The 21,487-nt window shown below is 39.9% G+C and overlaps 1 protein-coding gene across 1 annotated transcript in view; it reads right to left on the minus strand.

The window, feature by feature from the left end:
• Positions 1 to 21,487, minus strand: part of Iqub (IQ motif and ubiquitin domain containing) — a 64,429-nt gene that overhangs the window by 25,688 nt on the left and 17,254 nt on the right. The window contains exons 6-8 of the mRNA XM_021164903.1: positions 21,193 to 21,348; positions 16,845 to 17,055; positions 3,777 to 3,952 (exon numbers count right to left, since the gene is read on the minus strand). Coding sequence (XP_021020562.1) covers positions 3,777 to 3,952; positions 16,845 to 17,055; positions 21,193 to 21,348 — 543 coding nt within the window. The remainder of the gene's footprint in view (positions 1 to 3,776; positions 3,953 to 16,844; positions 17,056 to 21,192; positions 21,349 to 21,487) is intronic.

Below are 21,487 nucleotides of genomic sequence, written 5' to 3' on the forward strand. Positions count from 1 at the left end.
GCTTCTTGTTTCAGTGTCTGGGATTCCACTTGATCTTTTGGGCTCCTCCTAAAGGCTGGCATCACTTCTCCAGCTCTGCCCTCTGTAGCACTCTAAGTTCATGTTGATCTGCTCCACTATAGCTGCTGTTCTTGGTGATCATCCCATGGTACTGTCATCTCCAATACACAAGGGTGTTCCACTCCAACTAGGCTTCACCAATAGCCTCTCACCAAAAGGCTCTCTTCATGGTGCCAAGCCTCAAATCCTTTGCATAACCCCTTCAGTCCTGGGCCATCAACTACAGCTGAGGCTATACCTTCTCCAATGGCCTTCCATGACCTCTCAACAGTGCCGAGCCTCAGCTGTTCTTCATGACACCTTCATGTCTTCAAAACCAGTACCACTTAGGTGACTCTTAGACATTACCAAGTCCAGCCACCGCACAAAGTACAACCTTGGCTATCTCTGGAACACAGCTTCTTTGTGCTCCCAGAAAACAATTCCCAGATTTCAACTCAGTGATGCTGGTCTCTTCTTAATCACTGCTAATTTCTTAGCTCCAGCTAACCAGCATCAATTGTCCCAGTAGTTCCTTCCATTCTTAACGCTAGAGCCAAAGCCACATGACTGAAGCTGCCAAGTTCTGCTGCTTACAGAACTAGAACATGACCCCCTTGTACTATTACATTATCACTGGCTTTATGTTTTCCAAATCCTTCACTGCCTAAGCTTGGCTATCCTGGTTCTTGCTCTGTAGATTGGCCTTGAATACAGAGATCTGCATGGCTGTCTCCTGGGATTAAAGGTGTGTACCCCATGCCTGAATCTAAATTCAGCTGGGTAGGATCTTACTCCCTTAATCTGTTATCTCCTAGAACACAGAATTTTGCTCCATTTAACTTCCTGGTACCCCTTTAATACTCGAACCATGTATTTTATATTTTTCCTTTCTAAGCTTGCTATGCTAGTTTAAACTTCTCTTCATAAGACTTAACCAAAGAACAAAGTCTCTGCTGGGCTTTTTTGAAACTTCCCTTGTCAATGCAATTAATCTGAGGCTCTTCTCAGGCAGACTTTTCAGTCTAGGGCAAAAAGTAGCCACATTCTTCACCAAAATACCACAAAAACAGTCTTTATGCCACATTCTGAAATTCTTCTCCTTTGAAATCTCTTGGGCCAGGTCAACACAGTTCAAATCACTCCCAGCAACTAAGTCTTCCATATTCCTACTAGGATGACCCATTAAGCCCCAATTTAAAGCATTCCACTGCTTTCCAAATCCAAAGTCCCCAAATCCACATTCTTTCAAATAAAAGCATGGTCAGGCCAATCACAGCAATACCCCCGACCCTGGTACCAACTTCTGTCTTAGTTAGGGTTTTACTGCTGTGAACAGACACCATGACCAAGGCAAGTCTTATAAAAAACAACATTTACTTGGGGCTGGCTTACAGGTTCAGAGGTTCAGTCCATTATCATCATGGTGGGAGCATGGCAGTATTCAGGCAGGCATGGCACAGACAAAGCTGAGAGTTTTACATCTTCATCCAAAGGCTGCTGGTGGAAGACTGACTTCCAGACACCTAGGGTGAGAGTATTAAGCCCACACCCACAGTGACACACCTACTCCAACCAGGTCACGCCTATTCTAACAAGGCCACACCTCCATATGGTGCCATTCCTGGTGCAAGAATATATAGACCATCACAGGAGGTATTAACCCTTCCTTCCCTGGAAGAAGGAGAGCATTCATGTTCACTTGAAAGGGAAAGTATCTGACAACTAAGAGAAGTCAGAAAGAGGAAGTCCTGAAGAAGACAAGTTTCACATAAGGATAGATGAGTGCTCCCTGTCTTTCTTGTCCATTGGTACCCAGAGGCCTCCATCTCTCACAAATACCCCAGATGCATCAGGTGGGTGCCTGATATAAAAGCACCACACAGAAGTGAGTTAGATGCAAAAGCATCAAAGTACATGGTCTTTCTGGAGATGAGCAAGCAACTGAGCATGACTGAGCTGAGTAGTGTAGTAGACAAAAAAATATGATGATAAGACAACAATGGGATAAGGGGGCTGCACAGACAAGAGGTGATTAAAATCATAGCTCCTACGTGGAAATACAAAAGGACAGGATCCAGGTGTCCCTATGAAGATCTTCCCAGTAGTCATTTGGATGATAGAACAGAGCTCTGAGAACTTAAACTGGAATAATGGCCTCATGTGGAAACAAAATAATCCAGTTGAGTAGGATATCCAGAATCACTTAAATTTTGCTGTTGTTATGAATTATAATGTAACTATCTGTACTTTACAATGGTCTTAGACAACCCCTGTGAAAGGGTTATTTTGACCTCCGGAGGTGGTCACAAAGCACATATTGAGAACTGCTGATGTAGAGCAAGTGAGTAGATGTGGCACTCACAGAGAGAGGTTCCATGAGCTCTACAGAACAGGGTACATACGGGGTCCCCAATGGAAGAGTTAAGAGACGGACTGAAGAAACTGAAGGGCTTTGCAGTCCCATAGGAAGAACAACAATACCAACCAATCAGACCCCTCCAGAGCTCCTAGGACTAAACCACCAACCTAAGAGTACACATGGAGGGACCCATGACTCCAGCTGTATATGTAGCAGAGGATGGCCTTGTCAGGCATCAATGGGAAGGGGGATCCTTGATCCAGTGAAAGCTTGATGCCCCAGCATAGAGGAGTGCTAGGTTGTTGAGGTGGGAGCACCCTCATAGAAGCAGGGAAATGGGGTGGGATAGGGGGGTTTTGAAGGGTAAACTGGGAAGGGGAATAACATTTGAAATGTGAGTAAATAAAATAACCAATAAAAAGTTTAAAAACAAAAAGAACAGGGCTCATGTAGAGGTTCAGGTTACCACATCACCCTGAGGTGTATGCCTGGGATGTCCAAAGGGCAGAAGACAGTAGGAATTGGATGTGTGATTTAGAAGTTCCTGAGGATCCAGTCTGGAGCCAGAACTAAAATCAAAGCCAGTTATAATCACATAGCCACGTAGAAGATTGGCCAAACGAGATGACAGAAGGACATTTAAAGGAATAAACAATGTAGTTTTAAAAAATGTTCTAAGATGACAAGAGTCAGTGAAAGAGAATTGTGACCATCAAGTATCACAGAAAACTGTATCCTTTTCTTCTTCCTTTCTGGATGGATGGATGGATGGATGGATGGATGGATGGATGGATGGATGGATGGATTAGCTTTTGATTGTCTGGAAATATCAGGTTTATAAAAGGAAATTTGTTACTGTGGAAACGGGCTTTCAGTATCAACAGGCAGTTTGACGACAAAAGGGTAACTGGTTTATTTTTCTCCTTAATTGCACATTTTCTTGCCTTTCAACAGTAAAATAGTCATTGGTCAGAAATGTCAAATCAACTAGAACTATGGTGAGTCAAAGCATAAGCACAGGTCTCCAGCTAACTACCAAAGTGGTGACCACTAGGTGCCCCAGGCCCAGGCATTCAGGGACTTTACTACTTTGTACACTATCAGAGTGTAAAACTCTCCAAATTCAAATAATCACTTCACCTTTTCTCCCATAACCAAAGCCCCTTAGTTAGGAGCATGGGACTCTCATGTTCTCTGTTATTTGAGGGTATAGTTTGACTAGTCAGCTGTATTAAAAGAGCAAATATGTAGGATTTAAAGAACTATCCAAATGTCAAAATTTTATGGAAGTTCTTGTGGTATAGGTCTCTCCTTTAGTTTATTATTCCTAGTGGTTAAACTCTAAATACATTCCAGTTAAAATCTCTTCACTAACCTTATCCAGAAAAGCTTGGATAGCTGCATCCTGCCTCTCCATACGAGCAGCGGATCTATGTCTCCCGATGGAAGCAATCATCTGTGTCTCTTTTTCCAATAGCTCACACAGAGCAGCCTTCCTTTCAGCTTCACTTGAATAATGGCAAATTTGTGCAACTTCTTCTTGCCGCCAGACTAGAGGAATAACATGAAAGGTTCTTGAGTTGTCAAAATTTGCAGCTTTTTTTTTCAAGAGATTTATTTTTATTTTTTAAAACTGTGGCTGTGTGAGGATGTACACATGAGTACAGATGCCCTTGGAGGCCAGATGTGTCTCATCTGGAGCCAAAACTACCAGTGACTATAAGCCACCTTATGTGAATCTTGGAAATCAAACTCGGGTCCTTGCCCTCCAACATTCAAACTAAAATAATTTTATAAGAATTGTAACTCAGGAGCATTAAGTATTCCTAAGAGTTTTGCATCTTCTACAACCAATGCTCTTCCTTTTCAGCTTCTACAAGTCTGAAGACTTCCTCTGACGTTCTCTCTTCTCTCTGCCTTTCCTCTATTACTTCTTATTTCATCTTAGTACATGACTCTTCAAAGACCCAAAATTGTAGCTTTATACAGAATAGCTTATATTACTTACCACATGTATTGCATCATGTTCTATTTCTTACAAAATCCCAAATCACATCACCGAATTTTATACAGTAACTGCATTTACTCTGAAGTCAATCCAGTGTCTTGCACTATGATACTCTTTTAAGGTATTTTAAAGCATTGGTCACTATAAATAACGATGATGTTATGTGACTGTATCACAAGACTATATCATAAAATTCCCAAAGAAAACAATTTAGTAAACTCATCCTATCTAAATACTGACCTATATCATCACATAGGAATTTCTACATCATACCTCAAACTTAAATCAAAATTTCTAGATGCAGATATGTTCTTCATAAGGATTCTACTCAAATCCTTATGTAAAGTAAATGTGGGGAAGAAAACTATTTTTCATTTCACATTTAAAAAGTGTCAGGCTTACACTGACAGAAGCATGGGATAGGAAAATACCTTAGACATTAAATTGCTCAGTTCTACATTTGAATCACCCATCCTCCTCTCAGTGAGTTGGACAGGAATAATTTGCCTGCCACAGAACCAATTTCTTGAGCTACATGCCATCCCTTTGGGCGACTGAAGGTTGTATCATGTCTCTCTTAACATTTTCCTTTCTTGAGACACAAACACTTTCATTTTAAATTGTACATTATGTGACATTATTTCTTCTCACATCTTGGTCAACCTTTTCTTGTTTCCTATCACACCACTCAAAATACACTGTCAAATTTCTGCCAAGATAGAAACTTCTGCACAACCCTCCGAACATTCTCCTGACTGAAGTGACAAGAAATACAAAGGAGGGAGAAGGATAGAGGTGTAAAGCAGGAATGAAAATAAGAAAAGAATTTGATATGTCAATGGCATGTAGAATCCACAGAAGATATAATGAAGATTTATTTGGGTCAATAAACTGTCCCCAGAATCTACAAGCACTGTTCCGAGGACTTTAGCAGTGTCATCCCACAAAGTGGGTCTTGTAGAAGGAAGTGGTAAATCTCAGCTTGCATGAGTGAAAGCTAGAGAAAAGAGTGGACTTTGAAGGTGTTTGATAGTGACCATACCTTAAAAACCTAAAGAGAATGTCAGATGTTTTAAATTAAAATCGAAAACAATGGTAACTGTGTTGGTTTGTACAGGAAAGACAAAGAGAGAGAGAGAGAGAGAGAGAGAGAGAGAGAGAGAGAGAGAGAGAGAGAGAGAGAACAGGAAATAGTGGGCAATAGTTACGTTTAAATATGAGATAATTATATTTACATATTTCTGTTGCAGATTAAAACAGAAGAATCTTGGAGATTTCTCCTAGTTATTTTTATTTATATCCATGTGTGTGTGTCTGGTGTGTGTGTGTGTGTGTGCTACATGTGTCCAGAGAGACCAGAAGAGGGCGACAAATCCCCTAGAGCTGGAGTTGCAGGTGGTTGTGGACCAGCCAACATAGGTGCCTTGAACCAAACTCAAGTCCTATAGGAAAACAGCAGGCACCCTTCACCACTGAGCCACCTTTCCAACAGTCAAAACAGAGGAATCTTTTATGGGTACAAGGGCATGATACTCTCAGGAGGTATGCTTGAAACAAAATGACACCAAAATTAAAACATGGAAATTTGGCCAGGATAAACAACATGAAATCAGAATATGTAACATTCATCCAGTGCCTGACATAAAAGAAAATTTTATGCACTGGCTATTGTGAATGTTTATACCAAAAATCATGTGATCATGTTGCATCCATCCTCGAGAAGGGAAACTACCAGTTACAAACATAGCTGTGGTAAGACAAAATATAATTGGTTTATCTATAAGCTCTACACACATAGAATTTTGTTGAATCTCCTGACAAGCCAAAGGAGCTTGTGCTATCATCTCTTGTCTTGGTGAAAGGGAAACTGGGGTAAAGAGTGCTCTGTAATCTGCCCAAGGACACAGAGCTAGAGAGTGGGCCAGGGCCCAAACTCAGGCAGTCTAGCTTTGTGAGATGCACTCTTATATCAAAAGCCATGATATCTTTCCTTGTGAAGATGTTTACAACAAAGAGCTCCCTTCAGTGGTCAGCTAAGTCTTCCCTCTTCATGGAAATAGCATGTGAGTGCAGTATTAGGATGACATTTCTAAGGAAGCTCCCAAAATCCATTAGGCTCACACAATCAAACCTATTCTTTCTCTGAAATTTAAAAAGCCTTTTCTTTTATATGGTTATTGTACCTACCAATATCCTGTCACTTCTTTGTTGATTAAAAAAAAATACTCACCAATATGTCTGTAGTTATCATGTAAACGTAACTCTGTAAGATTCTATGGTGCATAAAGCGAAATGGCTCTACTTTGTTCTTCAAGGAATTAACACATTTCCTGGTCTCTCTCTAATTGGATGGGTGATTAAAAAAAATAAAACAAAAACAAAAACAAAAAACAAAAAGCAAACAAAAAACAAACCCAGAGTTTCTTCTTCTCTTTCCATTTATCATCATTTAATGCCAAGCATTTTTCACCGTTGGGCTTTAGAGTTTGTTTGAATAGATACCTCTTGACAGAAGAGTCTATTTATTGTTCTATAGACATATCCCAAGCGTAAGTATTCCCTACTGTTGTGTTACAGGTGTGGTTACTCTCCTGTAAAAGGTTGCAGGAATATTTCAAAATGTATTTCATTTATATGAACTTACGTAGTTAAAAGGCATTCGCGTTTTATTAAAGATTCAGATTTTCTTTAATACTCAGGAGGAATTATAAAGTAAGCACCTGAGACTTGAGTGTGGGTTTTGGCCTCCCAAGTCTGCTATCAGACTGTGTTTTGCAATTTTATGAGGATATTTCCTTGACCTCTCATATTTCAAGTTGAAACCACCCAAATCAGGTCAAGGATTGCTAGTCCAGCTCTTTGTAGGAATCTACTCTATCACTTATCAGGGATACATTATTCAAACACTATACAGCTTAAATCTATCCAGCAAGAGGATTTTGAAATGTAAAAGCTAAATTATCTTCAGCAAAAGGATTGTAAATTTGAGAACTAAACTATATTATGAAAGTCCAGGAAATCTATGATTGATGAGTTTGTTATTTGAAAGTAGCTTTACCAACCAGAATGACTTTAAGGAACATGACAAACCCCATATTCTGAAAGTCAGTTGATGAATAAAGGAAAATTTTTTTCTTGTAGAAATTACAACTGAGAATATTTATCTCACAGAATTACTAAGTTGCTCCCAGAAAGAGAATAAAATCTCTTCCTGACTGGGTGTTGTGGGTGGGTGACTGGGAAGGGGGATATCATTTGAAATGTAAACTAACAAAATCATTAATAATTTTTTAATTACAAGAAAAAGCACCCCATTAGATGGTGAAACACATCTATTCAGTGTGCCAACCACCAAAGAGTAGTAGAAAGTCACAGGGCAGAGTCCTCTGAGCTATAACAAGGTGGGAAGTGTGGAGGGCGTCTTCCCCTTTGGTATGACATACGCTCCCTGAAGATGATAATGAGAGCAGTCGGAACACTGAAACCCTGTGCTAGTTTCCTGGGCCTGACACAACAAAGCACAGACAGAGCTTCATGTGTCAAACAACAAAGTTCCATTTCCCCAATAATGCTGGAGACCATGAGCCTAAGGTTAAAACGCTGGCAGCCTTCTTTGCTCCTGAAGCCTCTCTTCTGGTGGCTATTTTCTCCTAATAATGCTCTGTTCTATATTCTACCGATGTACTCATCAAATATTTTTATAGGTACGCCAGTCCTTATTGTGTTAAGGCATGCTTATATGTCTATTTTTTTTTCTTTATTTGGTCCTTAAAAAAAGGCACCAACATATATCCAGAAGATGTTCCAACCGGTAAGAAGGACACATGCTCCACTATGTTCATAGCAGCCTTATTTATAATAGCCAGAAGCTGGAAAGAACCCAGATGCCCCTCAACAGAGGAATGGATACAGAAAATGTGGTACATTTAGACAATGGAGTACTACTCAGCTATTAAAAAGAATGAATTTATGAAATTCCTAGGCAAATGGATGGACCTGGAGGGCATCATCCTGAGTGAGGTAACAGAATCACAAAGGAACTCACACAATATGTACTCACTGATAAGTGGATATTAGCCCAAAACTTAGGATACCCAAGATATATAATACAATCTGCTAAACACATGAAACTCAAGAAGAATGAAGACCAAAGTGGGGTCACTGTACCCCTTCTTAGAATTGGGAACAAAACATCCATGAAAGGAGTTACAGAAACAAAGATTGGAGCTGTGACGAAAGGATGGACCATCTAGAGACTGCCATACCCAGGGATCCATCCCATAATCAGCTTCCAAACGCTGACACCATTGCATACACTAGCAAGATTTTGCTGAAAGAACCCTGATATAGCTGTCTCTTGTGAGACGATGCCGGGGCCTAGCAAACACAGAAGTGGATACTCACAGGCAGCTAGTGGATGGATCACAGGGCTCCCAATGGAGAAGCTAGAGAAAGTACCCAAGGAGCTAAAGGGACCTGCAACCCTATAGGTGGTACAACATTATGAACTAACCAGTACCCCGGAGCTCTTGACTCTAGCTCCATATGTATCAAAAGATCGCCTAGAAAGAGAGGCCCATTGGACACACAAACTTTATATGCCCCAGTACAGGGGAACGCCAGGGCCAAAAAAAAAAAAAAATGGGAATGGGTGGGTAGGGAAATGGGGGAGAGGGGGGAGGGTATGGGGGACTTTTGGGATAGCATTGGAAATGTAATTGAGGAAAATATGTATTAAAATATATTTTTTTTAAAAAGGCACCAAATAAAACCACACTTGAGGTACAAAGAATTCAGATGTCAACATCAGAATTTTGGAGAAACACAATTTTAGCTGATAAGGAAGACAGTAACTACAAATAATTTTGAGGAAAAACATATCAAAGGAACTGGTTAATTGGACTTGATTGGTTGGTTGGTTAACTGGAAATAATAAAGTTGATTACTCCATTATTCTTCAACAAGTTAGGATGTTGAACAAGAACTATCTATGTTCACTCTGAAACATCTTATTTGAACTTGTAATCTCTAAGAAAGAAATCTCGGGAGCTACAATAGTTTATCTCCCATGGCAGTTTACACACATCTATATTTTTAAAATACTTAATGCAAGCTGGAAGGTCAAATGGCCTGAAAAGGGACAACACACACCTAACAAGACCATCAAATGAGGAGCTAGAAAGAGAAAGTGATAAGGTAGATAAAGGTGGGTAAATTTAAACACATGACAGTAAACAGGTGAACATCTAAATAAAATGGACCTTTAAAATAAAGGCAAATATGGAAGAAAGAGTAATAAACCATATAGATGTATGTGTATGTGTGTGTGTGTGTGTGTGTCTCAATAACACATTAAATGTAAATTATTATCCAAACATTCCAATGAAAAGGCACAGGTCATCTGATTAGGTTTTAAAGATAATATCAAATGGAGACACAAAGATCAAAAAGTCACAGAATAAAGAAAGGTATATCATGCTACAGTGATCTAAAGTAAACTGAGGTGGGCATAGAGACGTACACTTGGAATCTTGATATGAGCAGGAGGATCGCAAGTTCTAAGCTAGCTTACATTACAAAAATGAGATGATCTGAACAGAAGAAAGCAGAAAGAGGGTGGGGTGGGTGGGGTATGAGGAAAGGGGAAAGGGATGCAGGGAGAGAGGAGAGAAAGGGAAGGAGGAAAGGAGGGAGAGAAAAGAGGAATGTATTGATATCAGTCCAAGTTTATCATAGTAAAGAATGTTCTAAGAAATAATGAAATTCATAATGATAAAATTTCATTCCGTCATTAGTATATGTATTAGTACATCATTCTAAGTATCTCTGCATCTAACAAGACATTCAAACTACATCAAGCAATATCTGAACTGTAAAGGAAAATTAAAGAAAGCAAAAAGAAAGCTAAGGATTGAAATACTTCTCTCCTGATATTGGATTAATATGTAAGTGGGAAATTAGTGACTACACTGATTAGCACAACTCTCTAAACCAAATCGTGGTGACTGATATGTACCAACCATCTCTTCGAGCTGTAGCAGAACACACATTCTTCTCAGGTACAACAGAACATTTCCCAAAATGACGTCTATGTTATACTAAAACAAGCCTCAATAAATTTAGGACTCAGGTGATGGAGAAGTATATTCCATAACAAAATTAGAAATCAGTAACAACAATCTATGAAAAAAGCTGTAAACAGCCTACTTCTAAATAATCTGTGGGTCAAAAGCAAATTACAAAATGATCATAAAGTATTTTGAAACTGGATATATTGTAAACGTGGAATATAGATAACACAGCAGTCATGAAGGGCATTTACACCATCAAACTCCTCAATCAGAAATGAATCCAGGTCTCAGAACACTGGCTGTCACTTTCACCGTATGCTGAGGAAACAAGAGGTGAGTTAAGCCAAAAGAAAACAGACGCGAGGAGATAATAATAAAAGATGTGATGAACAATAATGAAAACAAAAGAAATATAAAAGAGAGAGAGAGATCAATTTAAAAGTAATAAAATTGGTAAATTTATAGTCTAGTTGTTCAGGAAACAAAGAATAAAGACAGAGTTACTGGTATTAGGAGATTGGAGTCATATTATTACAGATGCTACAGGTAGCAAAAGGATAATGTGGGAAACCGCTAATGTTTATGATAATATATCATAAATATACATGAAATAGACAACTTACTTAAACTATGCAAGCTTACAAAGCTCAGTTCATAACAACTATACACCATGACTAGGGGTGTATGTAACGAAGACACTGCATTTAGAATCTCAAGCTTTCCCACAAAGAAACTCACAGCCTGGGTACCCTCATTGGTAACTTAGAAACATTTGAAAAACTAGATGCTGACTGATACAAAGTTGGAAAGGAAAAAAAAAAAAAAGAGTGCCAAAACTCACAGAGAACATTTCTCCTCAAGGCACTGGAAATGAGTAGGTAGTGAAACTCTCACTAATTAGAGGAAGCTCTTGTGAATCAGGCCTAAACAAGCAAAGCATGCTTGAATGTGTACTGTTCATAAGCTGCACAGCCTATAGTCTTTGCTTTAGGAGCCGACAGAGAGTAAGGCATTGACAAAGACATGAAGACCAGGCTGTGTCTTCAACAAATAGAGAGAGAACAAGTGGATGCCTGAGACCAAAGCGCTTAAAAATTCACTTCAGCTTATGTGAGGTGTGACTCATGTGTCATTTCATATTGAATTATATCTCTAAACATAAAACTATAAAATTTTAGAAGAAAACACAGAAGGAAAGCCATGTGACCCCGTGTTTAAAGAATTTTTAGATATAACACTAAGTACATGATCTGTATAAAAACAAATTGATAAATTGAACTTTGTCAAAGGTGAAGACCTTCATTCGCTCTAGCAAAGACTCCACTAGAAGAATGAAAGACACGCTGTTATGAAGTGCCTACTCGCCCTGGGGTACAAAAATAATGACAGACAGAGAAATTAACATCTCCAAGTACAATCTGGGGGACTAGTTATTACAGTTACCTATGGTCTGAGTGACTTGAGCAGCTAGGTGCATCACACACACAAAAAAAAGTCCTACCACCCTGAGTGAGGACTCCCAGAGACTGGAAATAAGGATGGGAAGTTTGATACACTAGAGGAGCCTCCTCCTCTGCCAGGCGACTGTTAACATGATTATAACACACAGCCACCGGGAGGAGCTGCAGAAGTTAAGTTCCTGGCGAGTTTTGTGAGCTTCCTGAGCCCTCCCGCTACAGTATCAGGACTATTTTGATCCAGAGGAAACAGCTATACAACAGAGGTAAAAGGTGTGAAGGGCAGAGCCCACAGAGGTGGTTTGGAGAAAGGATAGATGCCTCTGGAGCTAGGCTCTCCTAACCGCTCATCTTCAGGCTTTTTCTCTTTGCCCATTGTTTAGGAGAAGGGTGAGAATGTGCATTCTTGCTTAGCTAAGAAGAAGAGCCCCTCTTCTCCCAACCTAACAGACATCCCTGCTTACTAGCCTGGAGGACTTTAGCTAAACCTCCGCATTCTCCAAGTCCACTGGCCCAGAGATTGATGCCTAAGCTGCAGGCAAACTTCTAAGGGTGCGGGCAGTTAAGAGTTGAGCCTCTTACTGACAAAATCCCATTATTACTCCAACTGACTCATGGAACAAGACAGGGAAAGACTCTCTCCTGTGTGGTTTCATGGACAGCTGTGGGCTTCTGCTCAGAATATCCTGGGAGTCGTATACCAGCAATGTTCTCTTCCTAGCATCCTGCATCACGGGCAGGCAGACACCAGCCTTCCAGGACCAGGGTTACCACCAAGTCCTCTGTTTTCTTCAAACCAAAGGAGCTTATTTCAAAGACCCCCCAAGAGGGCTCCCTTGAAATACCTCTCACAATCCTCTTGGAAACGACTTCAAAGTAATGATGCACTTTTAAGAAATAAAAAAATAAAAAAATAAAAAACATTTTTTACTAGCTTCGTCTTATCTTTCCTTCTTTTTTATTTCTTTGATCTTATTGAGTGGTCCATGGGCCAAGGATTAGTTCTCAATTTATTTCTTCCCTAAAACCCTTATGAGGGGGACAGACTGTCTTACACTGACTCTCATATGCTATCAGATCTCTCAGGCTGTCAGTCAAAAATAAGTCAGGGCGATAGTGTTGTGCATCCGTCAGAAGAAGCACAATGAAGACGACGACAGAAATGCCTAAGATCACATAGGATGGTGGAGTAATGAAAGCTTATACTTTCTTTGGAAGTGCAAACTTGTACGATCTTTGGAAGGCTGTCTATCAGCCCACTAAAGCTGAACAATGCATGTCTTGTGAGCTAGACTCTCCACGCCGAGGTTTTATGCCCTAGAGAAATGCATACGTGTTTTCTTCAACAAAGGTCACTACTTTTTTAAAAAAAAAATTTATTAGATATTTTCTGCATTTACATTTCAAATGCTATCCCAAAAGTCCCCTATACCCTCCCCCCACCCTGCTCCCCAACCTACCCACTCCTGCTTCCTGGCTCTGGCATTCCCCTGTACTGGGGCATATGATCTTTGCAAGACCAAAGGCTTTTCCTCTCAATGATGTCCGACTAGTCCATCAAAGGTCACTACTTATATGTTGAAAAACAGAGCCTGGGTACAAATCCACAGTGAAATTGATAAAATAATTGCGACCCTTTTCTGCAATGGCACACTCCATAGATATGTAGATGGAATCCTGAATCACGTAGGATAACACCGTCAGAACTCACATTATAATACTGAAGTTTAAAAGACAGGCGTAACATTCATTCTGAATAATTCTACTTATATAAAAATTGAAAGGACACAAGACAAGCCCTGGTACTCCTGGCCCTCCTTAGAAGCCTGATGCTCAGGGGCTGGCTACTGGGAGTGTGGCCATGCTCCACTGAGTATGTGAGTAGCACAAACTGCACTTATTCTGTGGGGAGGCAAGTCTTTCTTCTTTTGGGGAGAGTGGTAATGAAGATAGGGGGCAGACCTGGGAGGAAAATGAGTGTAATCAGAGTGCATTGTATGAAATTCCAAAGGAATCAGTAAAATATGTTGAAAAAAAAAGAATACAGATACTCAAACCAAAGTTTTTCAGCTGTTGGCACTCATGGAAATTTAAGTTCGTGAAAATTAGCCTTACTGCTATAAAAAGGATACGAACATCAATATCAGCTGGAGACAATCTTACCTGGTGTATATTAGATGATAATGTTTAGCATCTTAAGTAAATATCATTTTGCTTTTATTTCTGAGGAAAGACTGTCTTTAAAAAGAAAACACCAATGACTTGTGCTCTAAGATCAACAATCAGCAAATGGGACTTCATAAAATTGCAAAGCTTCTGTAAGGTAAAGAACACTGTCAATAGAACAAAAAGGCAACCAACAGATTGGGAAAAGATCTTTACCAATCCTAACTCTGATAGAGGGCTAATATCCAATAAATTCAAAGAACTCAAGAAGTTAGACTCCAGAAAAACCAAATAACACTATTAAAAATGGGGTGCAGAGCTAAACAAAGAATTCACAACTGAGGCATATTGAATGACTGAGAAGCACCTAAAGAAATGTTCAGCATCCTTAGTCATTAGAGAAACGAAAATCAAAGCAACCCTGAGATTCCACCTCACACCAGTCAGAATGGCGAAGATCAAAAACTGAGATGACAGCAGATGCTGGTGAGGATGCAGAGAAAGGGGAACACTCCTCCATTGTTGGTGGGATTGCAAGCTGGTACAACCACTCTGGAAATCAGTTTGGCGGTTCCTCAGAAAATTGGATATAGTACTACCTGAGGACCCAGCTATACCACTCCTGGGCATATACCCAAAAGATGCTCCAACATATAACAAGGACACATGCTCCACTATGTTCATAGCAGCCTTATTTATAATAGCCAGAAGCTGGAAACAACCCAGATGTCCTTTAACAGAGGAATGGATACAGAAAATGTGGAACATTTACACAATGGGGTACTACTAAGCTATTAAAAACAATGACTTCATGAAATTCTTAGGCAAATGGATGGACCTAGAAAATATCATCCTGAGTGAGGTAACCCAGTCACAAAAGAACACACATGGTATGCACTCACTGATAAGTGGAAACTAGCCCCAAATCTCGGAATGCTCAAGATACAATTCACAGACCACATGAAGCTCAAGAAGAAGGAAGACCAAACTGTGGGTACTTCAGTCTTTCTTAGAAGGGGGAACAAAATATTCATTGGAGGAAATATGGAGGCAAAGTGTGGATCAGGGAATGAAGGAAAGGCCATCCAGAGACTGCCCCACCTGGGGATCCATCTCATATACAGATACCAAACCCAGACATTATTGTGGATGCCAAAAAGTGCTTGCTGACAGCAGCCTGCTATATCTGTCTCCTGAGAGGCTCTGCCAAAGCCTGACAAATACAGAGGCAGATGCTCTCAGCCAACCATTGGACTGAGTACAGGGTCCCCAACATAGGAGTTAGAGAAAGGACTGAAGGAGCTGAAGGGGTTTGCAGCCCCATAGGAGGAACAACAATATCAACCAACCAGAACCCCCAGAACTCCCAGGAACTAAACCACCAACCAAAGAGTGCATGGAGCCATCCATGGCTCCAGACGCATATGTAGCAGAGGATGGCTTTGTGGGACATCAATGGGAAGAGATGCCCTTGGTCCTTGGAAGGCTCAGTGAGTGCCCCAGTGGAATAGGGGAATGCCAAGGTGGGAGGCAGGGTGGGTGGGTGAACACCCTCATAGAAGCATTGGGAGGGGGTAGTATAATTGGTTTCTTGGGGGAGGGGAACCGAGAAAGAAGCTAACATTTGAAATGTAAATAAATAAAATATCCAATTTAAAAAATAAAAATATATAAAATAAGAAAACTTTTGATTTATGAATTGCAGTTGAAACCATGCAATTATCACTATGAGCCACAAGAGGGCAGTAGTTACAAGGCACAGTTAGAGAAATGGCATGAAAATCTTGTATTAAATTGAAGAGTGGCAAGAAACACATATGTAAACAGATATTGAATAATACCCACAATTTATTTAATTTTTCTAAATATTTTCATTCATAATTCTAATGTGTAAAAACTGACAAATTTCCTATGTAAGAATTTTCTATTTTCATTTTCTCTATACAATTCTTATATAGTCATGTATAAAACAGGTTAAGATGAGTCACTACAAAAAGGAACTCACATATGTATTTCCATTAAGTGTTATATTCTGTGTTTTTTGCTTTATTGAATAAGATTTAACTTAAATTGTGTGTTTTAATCAGAGTTAGGGAAACAGGTTTGCAAGAAGTGAGCGATTTGTATTATATAAGACAATTTGGTATTTTCTGATATTTTCACAAATGTCCATCAACATGACAAAATAATAGTGACATCTTTGGCTAACTCACATATGATTTGAAACATTATTCTCATAAATTCCTGCTATAATACAACATCAGTCTTATGATTATAGGATTTTTTAAAAACTACCAATCTTCTCTACTGAATCATCAATTTAAGAATTGATTCTTGAGCTGGAGAGATGGCTCAGTCATTAAGAGCACTGACTGCTCCTTCCAAACGTCCTGTGTTCAATTCCCAGCAACCACATGATGGCTTACAACCATCTGTAATGTGTGTGTATGTGTATGTGTATGCGTATGTATAGGTGTATAGGTGTATAGGTGTATACATGTATGTGTACGTGTACGTGTATGTGTATATGTATATATACACCCATATAAATATAAATATATACACATACACATGTGTATAAATGTAAATATGTAAATACATATTTTATACATGTATATAGATATACATGTATACATGTATAGAATTTTACAGATTTTTCTAACGGAGATCCCTACAACAACAGTCTCTTTCTTTTGTCCCCATCAAGCCTGCTTGAGCGTCAAGGCGCCTGTGGCACTTACGTTCCAGAGCATTGTAAAGGAGCTCAAAATCTTCGGTTGTTTTAGGGTTGTGCCTCCGGTAATAGTCCATTCGTATCCATTCTTCCTTCTCTTGAATCTTCAGGAGTTCTTGCTCTTCTTCCCACTCCAACCTCAATTTCTTTTGTTTTCTTAAGCCCTCTACATAGCGCTTAGCGTGCCACCGCCTGTAGGAAGTTTGTATCACTATCACCTGGGTTGAAGGCAACAGAAGGTGTGATTGGCTTGCTGATCACAGCATAAAGAAAGGTAGAAAGGATCGTGTCAGCTCAAATTCTATAACGAAACAATACTGGCAGTCTGGCTTTATTTCTTTCTGAGACCTTATTTATGCACAATAATATAAAACTATGAATAATGAGCCACTATGTTTGGCCTTGAAATCCTAGCCATACAGTACTATAAGACTATGTGTATGTGTGTAAGAGCACAGACTCTAGAGTGACAGTCACTGTAAATCTCCTGCTTTCCCTCCCTGTCTGGCTTTGCATAAGGACCTCCTATTGTCTCTACAATAGCAATAGGCGTGGAAAGCGTTCAGCGCAAGAGTTGCCGAGTAAACATTACAGCAGTTGGAAATCTTAAATGTCTCTAGCTCATGGGGTAGCTATGAGTTTGAATACATATTTAGAATATAATTGTATTTTCTAAACATAGCAAGGAGGTGCACATGTATGTCATCAAAAACAGGTTAGGGACTCTGTTAGAGTCCTCTGTCATTATTTCATTTGGAAGCATGAAGGAAATTTTTCCGCTGTGTAGACCTTGCCTTGTGTAGACTTGCACTAGATATAGTTTACCCAGTAGAGTCTCCATGGTCTCCCTGAACATGAAACCTGGTGATTTTTCCCCACAGTTACCTGATGTTGTGAGAGATGCCCCCCGGGTCCCAGGGGAAAATTAACATGGGTGGGCAAGAGGGGACATATTCTCTGTTTTAATCTCTCTACCTTTACATCAGAATTTCCTTTGAGTATATACCAAAGAAAAATTGATCATTTTTAAAGTGCTAATAAAAGAGAAGGCCCCTAATGGAACAGCAAGAGCAGTGTACCTTTGTGGAGAGCATCATTTGTAAAAGCAGTTAGCAGAGTATAGCCCAGACTAACAGCATCGGTGGTTATGTGGAAACTTCCGCCAGTGTGAATTCCCAGGTGCCACCCAGAGGTGCTGAAGAACAAGTACCCAACACAGAAACGAGCTCTCCACTGGATTCTAAAGCTAAAGTTTCTGAACCACTTTACTAACGTGAAACACAATAGAAATAAGACCAAACTAGGCACAGTGAGTGTCTTTAGAGTAAAGGGAAAGATGTTGGTATAAACCAGCCAATATTAAAAGAACAAATACATTTCAAACATAAAAATAAGTAAATAAATAGGATATGTATTAGCATGTGGTGCTTTGGAATTTGCTAAAGGAATTGAGGCTTCAAAAAAAAAAAACACTATTTAAATACTACAAAAGCTTTCCCGTTCTTACATAAGAAACCAGGACAACGTCAATGGGCTGAATGGTTTGAGAGCCTATTGGTCAGCCTTGAGCAACAACTCAAAAGAAGGCTTCTCATGTCTGGTATTGGAGGGGGGAATGGTTGTTCAGTGGTCTTCGACTTGGAGGGAGCATTATCAGTCCAGATTAGAAAATTTCATTAAAATTATAAATATATATTTATACGTAGAATTGCATGCATTATAGTTTTTAAGTAGCTAGCTAATAAAATGATTACTTGTGACTTTTCAGGCATTTATATTATTTCACCTGTCTCCTTCTCCTATATGACCTCTCTCCACCTTCCCTAGGGAGCCTTCTTTTTTATCTCTCTTCCCCTTTCACATCACTTTAGCCTTATACTCCTCCTTACCCCCATCCTTCTCTACTTTGCGCTCTCCCTCCAAAAGACTTCCCACTTTGCCATTTTCCTGACTAGATTAACAGTACTGGGATATTCCCCACTCTATTGCTTCTCTTTTCTGTGATGCTAGCAATGGTCCCATTTTACTCTCTGGGTTTCCGTAGTTACTGTAGGCTATGTACTTCCACCTGATGGTTTGGAGCTAGGAGCCTCCAATGAAAGAGAGCATGCAACATTTGTCTCTCTGAGTCTGCGTTACCTCACTCAATATGATCTTTCCTAGTTGCTATCGCCTTTGGTTATGATCAAGAGGTGGACAGCCCATCTCTGTTGCTTAAGAGACTATACACTGCAGAAACAGGATCCAAAGATCCCTGAGTTGGAACTCACTTGAATGCTGTCTCCCTGCGGGCTAGCTTTCATGGTATCAGAAGGTACCATACAAGCTTCCAAAGGAGGGAAGTTACTATAAATCCTACCCAGATATGGCAACTGTGAATCACATCGATGGCAGGCATAGTATGGTAACGTTAAGAGTGCAATAATGGCACACACACACAAAATGGTGGTAAGCAGCAGCTCTATAATTGGACTTAAGACCTTCTCAATATGACTATGTCTGATACAGGAAACTTAGCTAACTGCCCAGTGCTACTGAAGACACAGTTATTGAAGGAGAATCTACAACTAGTACATTACTAAGCCTCCTCCCTTCCCTAAACTTCTAAAGTCCATGGGCTTCCTTCTCCCACAGATGCCCATCCTTGTAACCCCACTATTTCTGCTATGCACTCTCGTGCTCGGGCCTCTCTTTGTCTCCATATCTTGCTCTTCTCTCTGTCTCTCTGCTCTGTTCCTGCTTCTCTCTTGGCCAGGTCCAGTCTACTGATCATCTTCAGTCTACTCCCTTCTCTCCCTCCTCTCTGCACTCTTGCAGATGCCTATGTTGTTTTCTCCCTCATATCTATGATTAAACACCTTGCCCTTAATCATGTCATGGAGCGGTCATGTAGTCAATTTATATAGGTGGGGAAAAGTCCAAAGGCCTCAACATCAAAAACTATAGTCAAGTGAGGAAAGCTGGAAGCAAGGGAAGTGGTTTTCCCCAGGGGAAAAATAAAGCCTACAAATTGGTTGTCCAGTGATAAATGGTCAGCTCTAAAAGTAAAATACACATAACAAGCAGTATTATACAGACTGAGAGACACACACACATAGGTATGTGTGTGTGCATATATAACAATTAGTGAAAAAAGAGGCCATGAATTTGAAGGAGGGTAGGAAGAGGTATATGGGAAAGTTTGGAGGGAGGAAAGGGAAGAGAGAAATGTAATTATATTGTAATCTCAAAAATAAAAGAAAAACTAAAAAGAAAAAAAAAAAAAAACAAGGGCTGGCAATCCAATGGCACTAATGAAGCCAGCTGCAGACTAAAAAAAAGCAAGATTCTTTCTTCTTTCTCCTGGGGACTCTGCACCTTCAAGATGTCACATTGCAACCCCCCTCTTTGAATGACTACTGTTCTTTTCCTCACTGAGAAACTTTGTTCTCTCTCTGAAATCATAAACTGTCAAGAACTTCGCTGTTCGACCTGAGATCGGTGAGAATGCAGCATCTGAGGCCTGCCTGGAAGGTCTAAAACTCTTTAACAAGGAAACACAGTCCTGATGCATAACCGAGGCGCTGTGCTAGTCTTCAGAGAGTGGACGCATCTCACAACCCTTCTCACTGAGCTCCAGAGGAAGCTGGACCTTTGTCCGTGCTGCAGTTGATGCTGGCCCATTTCCAAACAGCGTTGACAGCGCCAAGAGATATAGCCGGGTTAGTAAGCTAGCCCAGAATTGGCTCCGGTAGAGTTCCCAGAGAAGAGAGTTAACAGGCTTGAGGTTTTTTTGAATTCCATGTTCACTTCTGAATATCTAGGTTTGGTTAGGGTAGAAAAGAGCCTGGCATCAGAATGTGTGTGTGTGTGTGTGTGTGTGTGTGTGTGTGTGTGTGTGTGTGTGTGTATCTACTTTCAGGTCAATTTTACTCACTCCCAAGTGATGGTAGATGATCGATATACTATTGTAATTTATCTGTAAAAGATCAATTATGTTGGAAATGGTGAAAAAAAAAAAGATAAATCATCCAAACAATTAAAAAAAATTGAAGAGATTATATATTTATCAGAGAATACAAACTGCCTTGTCCTCATGTGACTAGAATGGCATAAAGGTAAGGGACAGAAGTGTTGATAAGTCTCATAATGGCGAGAGGCTACACAAGAGCATCTGAGGCGATTCCTTAGGGGACAGAAGGAATTATTAGTAAAGGTTTCAATTTTGGTTATCTCTGTAGAGGGATGTTCAGCATGGTTGCCTTTAGAAGCAGTAGAATGCAACTCACTCACACTTATGCTTAGGGAAATACACAGAGAACAGTTCGCATACACTTCTAATTCTCAGTGTGCGACCCCAATGAACACCCTCTTACCGCATTCAACCGTCGAGCGTGGTACTCTGCTGCTGAAAAGTAATTTCCTGGCTTGAGCAGTTTGTCGGTCATGTTTGATACATACACACCAATTTTAGTCATCTGAGTAGAGGTGGTATTTGTGGTTTGTTGTAGCTTTTTTTTCTGAAAAACTGTCTAAAATGAAAACATGAAGAGTAAGCACCTACCACATGACTTCTATAATAAAGAAAATCTTACAAGCACAGGCAAGTGGAGAGTGACTATTTTAGTTGTCATTATTTATGTGGGGAGTGGATGGATGGCATCCTGAGTG

The sequence above is a fragment of the Mus caroli genome, chromosome 6 (genome assembly GCF_900094665.2).
Source record: "Mus caroli chromosome 6, CAROLI_EIJ_v1.1, whole genome shotgun sequence".
In the NCBI taxonomy this organism is placed as follows: Eukaryota; Metazoa; Chordata; class Mammalia; order Rodentia; family Muridae; genus Mus; species Mus caroli.